The sequence below is a fragment of the Triturus cristatus genome, chromosome 1_2 (genome assembly GCF_964204655.1).
Source record: "Triturus cristatus chromosome 1_2, aTriCri1.1, whole genome shotgun sequence".
In the NCBI taxonomy this organism is placed as follows: domain Eukaryota; kingdom Metazoa; phylum Chordata; class Amphibia; order Caudata; family Salamandridae; genus Triturus; species Triturus cristatus.
In genome coordinates, this window is record NC_140580.1 from 37,365,654 (window position 1) to 37,371,653 (window position 6,000).

Sequence of the window (6,000 nt, forward strand, 5' to 3'; positions counted from 1 at the left end):
GGTAAGTTGGTGGGCTCGGGGACGTAGGTGCACCTCGGGTTCTCTTCTCCAGGGAGCAGGGTTGCTGAATGCTAGGTGTCTTTTGAGGTCGGATTTCACCTTACAGGGCCACTCGCAGTTGGGGGGTCTCCGTGCAGAGGCTGCAGGTGAAGTTGGGGAGTCCTGGAAGAGTCAACTCACAGTGGACTCGGACTCTGGAGTGCTGGGGACCTCACTGGGACGGGTGGGCCACTTGAACTGGGGCTGTAAGCAACACGTACAGTGGTGGTTCCAGGCATCGGGTTTTGTTGTCCTCAGCAGGCTCAGAGTCCATCTTGGGAGTTTCTTTTGAACAGAGCTGCTGTTCACAGGAGATCCGGTCTTTGTTGAAGGCACTCAGTCAGGTCACTGGCTGAAGGACAAGGCGACTTTTGGCGCAGAATCTGTGGATACTGCAGAGCTTCACCTAGCCTCCCCCACCTGAGGGGAGGGGTTTGCAGACGTGGGCACACCTCCTGGGTTGTGCTGATTTTTCCCACCTGTCTTCCCGCCGAAAAGGAGGGGAGACAGGAAGGGGGCCAGCTCCTGCTAGCAGGAGAGGCTGGGGGGTCGCATTACAAAGGTGGCAAGGCCCTTGAAGCTCCCCTGTCACAGATGGCCCTTCCTGGCCTGGCGGAGGTGTGACCACCCCTGCCCAAGAAAGTCCCGAAACATATCTCGTGGAGGCAGGCTGGTGTGTACCAGTCAGGGAACCCACCGGAGGATGGTCGTTTTTCAGGGAGCATCTCTAAGATGCCCTCTGAGTGCACTCTTCATTAAATCCAACCCTGGCATCATTGTGGGTTTAATGTCCTGAGAAGTTTGATACGAAACCTCTCAATTTTCAATAAAGCCATTATGGTGCTGTGGAGTTCGTAATGACAAACAGTCAGCACCATATACCCTTAATGGCATTACTGCACTTACAATGTCTTAGAATTGGTTTAGACACTGTAGTGGTACAGGCTCATGCACCTGTACCCTCACCACTGGTATAGTGCACCCAGCTAGAGCGGTGGCTGACCTATGCCAGGGCAGTGTGTTGAAAGCACGGCACACAGGTATGTGTGCCATGTCGACTCTACACTTTGTTCTGCACCAAAACACGCAGCCTGCAATGGCAGTGTGTGTTTGTGTAAAGGTACAGGGCGTCGAAGGGTGACACAATAAGTGCTGCAGCCCTTAGAGACCTTCCCTGGCCACAGTGCTCTTTTTATCCATGGTATCTTCTAGAAGAGACAGACATGTGGCCGGAGAGGTGTCAATTGGGGGTAGCGCGTACAGTTCTGGGAAAGAACACAGGCCCTGAAAACCTGATTGGCAGGGTCCCAAGGCACACCAAGTCAAAGTGCATCAGTCGTCTGGCAAAAAGGGGGGGGGGTTACTGCAACAGAAACCCAGCTTCCTACACCTTCCTTCTATTATCATACATTTAGTGAATAGGTCTAGCTCATCTTGAATGTTGACCTATGATCTCCTGTGCACCTTAGCCCTCATAGTTTGCAAAGGCCTATATTTTTTCACTAAGTCAGGCTGATAAAGTTAAGCGTTGTAGCTCAAATAGTGACAGGAAAATAAATGAACTTGTTGTATATTTTAAGACAGCTAAGATTGAAAGTAACTACTTCCTTGGAATTGTACCTTCTTTCTTTGAATACATTTTGTTCTTAAACACAATGCCAGTTACACTTCTGACACTGTATCACAAAATATACTGATAGCAAAACCAAGGACATAATTCTTACTGCTGACCTTCAATGACCACATAAAAATTGGCTATATTTATCCCCCATTGTCCTCCATTCTGTGATAATTCAAACCAGAGGCATTCAAATAGATCCCGCTCTGCTTTGTAATGTATACAGTGAGAAAAACTTGAGGATGAACAACAGAAGACATCGGCTCCAGCATTCGCAGAATCCTATTTTCCAATGTGTACATTCCTTTCCCATGTATTTTCTCACAGTGCAGGCCTCGAAAAATCTAAAAATGTTACTAGACCTGCAGGTCAAGTAACTTGAATAAACTACTCAACCTAACTGTAATGAACTTGACCAGTAAACTGGTCTCAAATTGTGTGATCATTGACAAATATTTTATTTTAAAGAGTTGCCTTTTTCTTCATTCTCATATGAGTGCACCTTTAAATATGAGAGTTCAGCCTTTCTTCTTTACAAAACAAAACTCTTTTTTTGGGTTAAGTAGACTAAATGTTTGCTCCATGTGCAATAAGAATCTAGCCCACATATAGGGTACACATGATCCCCGACTTGCCTCTCAATTTACTAAAAGCATTGCTATCAGTGCAGAGGCAGGAATGTTTCTCAGTTCATGTTTAAACACTCATTTTTAATAAATATAGTACCTAAGCATGATGTGGTAGCGCACAGTCATTTACAGATCGGAAATGACGAAGAAATTGTCAAAAACCTTCCCACTACCTTGCAGCTTTACTGATAAAACTATATAATGTATTAACAATAATCTGTGAAAATTGGTTTTCAGAAAACATTTATCATTTGCACATCATCAATTAATGTGCTCTGATTTATTTTCATCCTATTAAAATATTTTTCTTATCATCGCACAGAAGTGCAAAAATGGGCTTTCACAACTACTGAAATATATTTTGAAATGTTTGTACAGTTGATTTGTTAGCTATTTAAATGTGTGTTAGGAAAAACTTGATACCCTACATACTTTCCTTTCAGATTTCGTACAGTAGGTCAGACAGTTCACTTTACAAAATCCTGGAACTCTGTAGTCGAAGAACAAAAAGTAATTGTAAACTGACTTCGGACCTCTGTCTCTGAACACAGAGCAAATGTGACACAATCAAGATTTAAAGGCATCTTTATAACTCCTTTACTTTCTGAATGAACAGAACACGTTCATTGTCAACTCGCCAGAACGGGCGAGTAAGTCCTAAATATAGCTCTATCAGATAAAATCTGACTTGCCACAGCGAGAGGGCGAGTGGATTTTTCGAGGTCTGCAGTGCTATGAACTCAAGGTTATTGCTTCCTTTTAGTGCAACCTAAGGCTCTTGATATTTTGTACCATGTGTGTCCAGACATTACTTTTCGCATCCAAACCTTGAGCCGATCATCTGACCTGGCTGGAGTGGTGAAGTAGCATTAGCCTAGTAACAGAAAGGCTGTTTACCTGACTAATATTTATAGAAATACCTAGCATTACACAATCTGCACCTTCAGATAATGTTTCTTGCTACAGTCTTGCATCCTCAAACTGCATGCCACCTCACAAACATCTGGCTGCATCCCCAAAATCCAACATGAAAAACTGACTTTTAATTAAAACTTCCCTATTTTCCCTCTCCATTTTTCTTTAAAATGGCCCTCTCATTCTCTGCATGCCTCTTCTCTCTGAGCACAAGCTTCTGTCACATAGATGTGTGCCTTAATCTCTACTATTGTATTTCAGCAAATTGCCCACAACTCATTTTCAAAAACACAACCTCTCTTTCCTCTGAAAGTCAGACTGCTCCAACCCAAAAATACCTAATTAACCACTAACCTTGGGTTCCGAAGCAGCGTGCTTCCCAGAAAAAATCACTGCAAAACCTCGAAATGGGTATTAAGCGCGATTTAAAAACAATTACAATATGAAAATTCAGAAAATTTGCTGCCCAAAAACATTGTGTTTGATATAACAGACTATCATGTTGCTCCACCTGTGAGATGCTAGTCTACTCATAGGATATCCATAACTGACTAATTAGTGCCGTTTTTGTTATGGTATGGGAACAGGAATGTTTCTAAGTTCATGTTTAAAATCTATCACTTTTAATACACGTCCATCAATGCAGTGTGGCAAGACCGTAAGCTCCTTATTATACTGTTGCTGCCAAGATCGATCTGAGGAAAGGGGAAGAATGCTATATAGGATGTATATAATGCTTAAACAAGCCTTTCAGTCAGCACCTGTCAGTCATTGGTCTGTTATTCACATTTTACTTCCACCCTAGAGCAGGGTTTATTAAACTGTGGTCGGGAGACGTGGGTCCGCAACTGCTTTGAAAATTAAATATAATAAACAGATATAGGTAGATAGATATATCTCTAACACACAAAATTGAAAATTTTAAAACGTTCTTTAAATGTGTGAAGGAGTTTGAAATTGGAGGCTATAAATTAAGTTAGTGGCCTCAGATTCAATTGTGAGAGCAGTGCAAGTGCATCAAACAGACTATAGTATGGATGATGAGCGGCCTCAACTTGCATTTAGAAAAGCTCCAACCTTCCCAATAGCATAAAAATGTATTTACTTTCAATTATAATAGTTGGTGTATATTTGATGAACGTTTGTTTCTGTATTTTCTGTGTATTATTTTCCAGGTCAAGTAATCAAAAAAATGCTTAGGCAGAGGTCCCAAGCTACCAGTAATAACTCAGTGAGGGTCCCCAAAATTCAATAAAGATTCAGTGGGGGTCCCCGAGTTCCAGTAATTATTAAGTGGGGGGGGGTCCACAGACGTCAAAGGGGTAACGACCACTTCATATAATTACGCACTGTCTAGGAGTCTATGTTAATCAAAAGAGAGTGCTGTGTCTGGTACCAACATTCATGTTAAAGAAGGAGAATCCCAAAAAAATGCTCCTTATACCAGTGGTCAAATTTTAACAAGTGTGCATGTGTGTTAGTTTCGAATCTTCAAATTTGTCCAGTTGCATACTGTTAATGTATTATACAGACCAATACCATAAACCTATTTTGAATTGTACTCGTGTTAGACATATGTCACCCACTGTCCAGAATTTGCTCCCATTGCATGTGGTCAACCTACTTCAAACATACCATTGCTTTCAAGCAATCCTCCTTTAGTGGGTAACCTCTCGTTTTTTACCCACATATTAAGATAGTAAAGTGCAGTTCTAGGGAAAGTAATACAAGTCAGACCTACAATACAGCTATAAAAGACGGTTAACGCAACTATGACAGGTTTGACAGACTTGTGCACTCATCACATGTGCCGCCCATGCCCTATGGTACCCCAGCACTCACCCTCGGTCACCTCCAGAACCTTCAGTTGCTCCTCCGCTGCCGCGCGCACCTCGTGGGTAGCGGACAGGATGCCACTCAGGGTTTCTAGCAAATCCTCCTTCAGGCCCTGCTGCAGGGGAGAGCCAAGCCCCATGCCCCATGCCGCCCGGTGCAAAGCTTACCTGCCAGAAAGGAGGAGCTGCCGAGCCCTCCAAAGAGCCAGCAGCCCCATCCCGGACCTCTCCTAGAGGCAGAGCGGCAGCCATCTTGAAGAGGAGCTGATTCCGAGTGCAGTCATAGAAGAGAACTAGGCGGCAGGAAAACGCAACGCGGTTTTCAGTGAAACCTTGCATTACTGTGTATGTGTACCACAGCCTTGAAAGAAACGAAACAGACGCTTAAAGTAATGGGCAAATATTTTACACAATTTGAAAAAATAAAATCTTACCAAGAGAATAGCTTGTAATTAGAAAATAATACGAAATGTAAGAGCTTTTTTGCAATAATGTATTGTTTCCCTTTGACATTCCAGCTCTGGAAAAACAAATTCCAGTTCCTCTGTGACCAATCTGTTTACGACAATTTTTGGAAGGGGTACGCCCTGTGACCAGGTCATCTAGATTGCTCTTCGAGTGTCTTTGGGAGTGGGGCTGACACATCTATTTCTGAAGGGGCGCTTTTCGAATGTGTGGTTTAATGCGTGATTTCATAAAATATTCAAACACTAACCTCCTATTTCAGAAATGTACAAAACTCTAATTATTTTCAATATTATCAAAACTATTATTTAATTTGCAACACTTAAAATGCTTAATGCCAAGAAATGCTTGCAACTTTTTGACTGAAATAAAATATTGGTAATTACTTCTGGCTTGACAACGTTCAAGTTGCTATACATTTGCTGCCAAACGTTCAACTTTGATCAAAGGGAGAAACGTGCCCTACTGCAAAGGCCTGAATAACGGTAAACGGGGTGGA

General features: G+C 42.5%; 1 protein-coding gene across 1 annotated transcript in view; it reads right to left on the reverse strand.

Moving 5' to 3' along the window:
• Window positions 1-5,180, reverse strand: part of LOC146866699 (importin-9-like) — an 89,032-nt gene extending 83,852 nt beyond the window's left edge. The window contains exon 1 of the mRNA XM_085600436.1: window positions 5,044-5,180. Within this exon, the coding sequence (XP_085456562.1) occupies window positions 5,044-5,176 (133 nt within the window). The 5' untranslated portion in view covers window positions 5,177-5,180. The remainder of the gene's footprint in view (window positions 1-5,043) is intronic.
• Window positions 5,181-6,000: the final 820 nt, after the last annotated feature.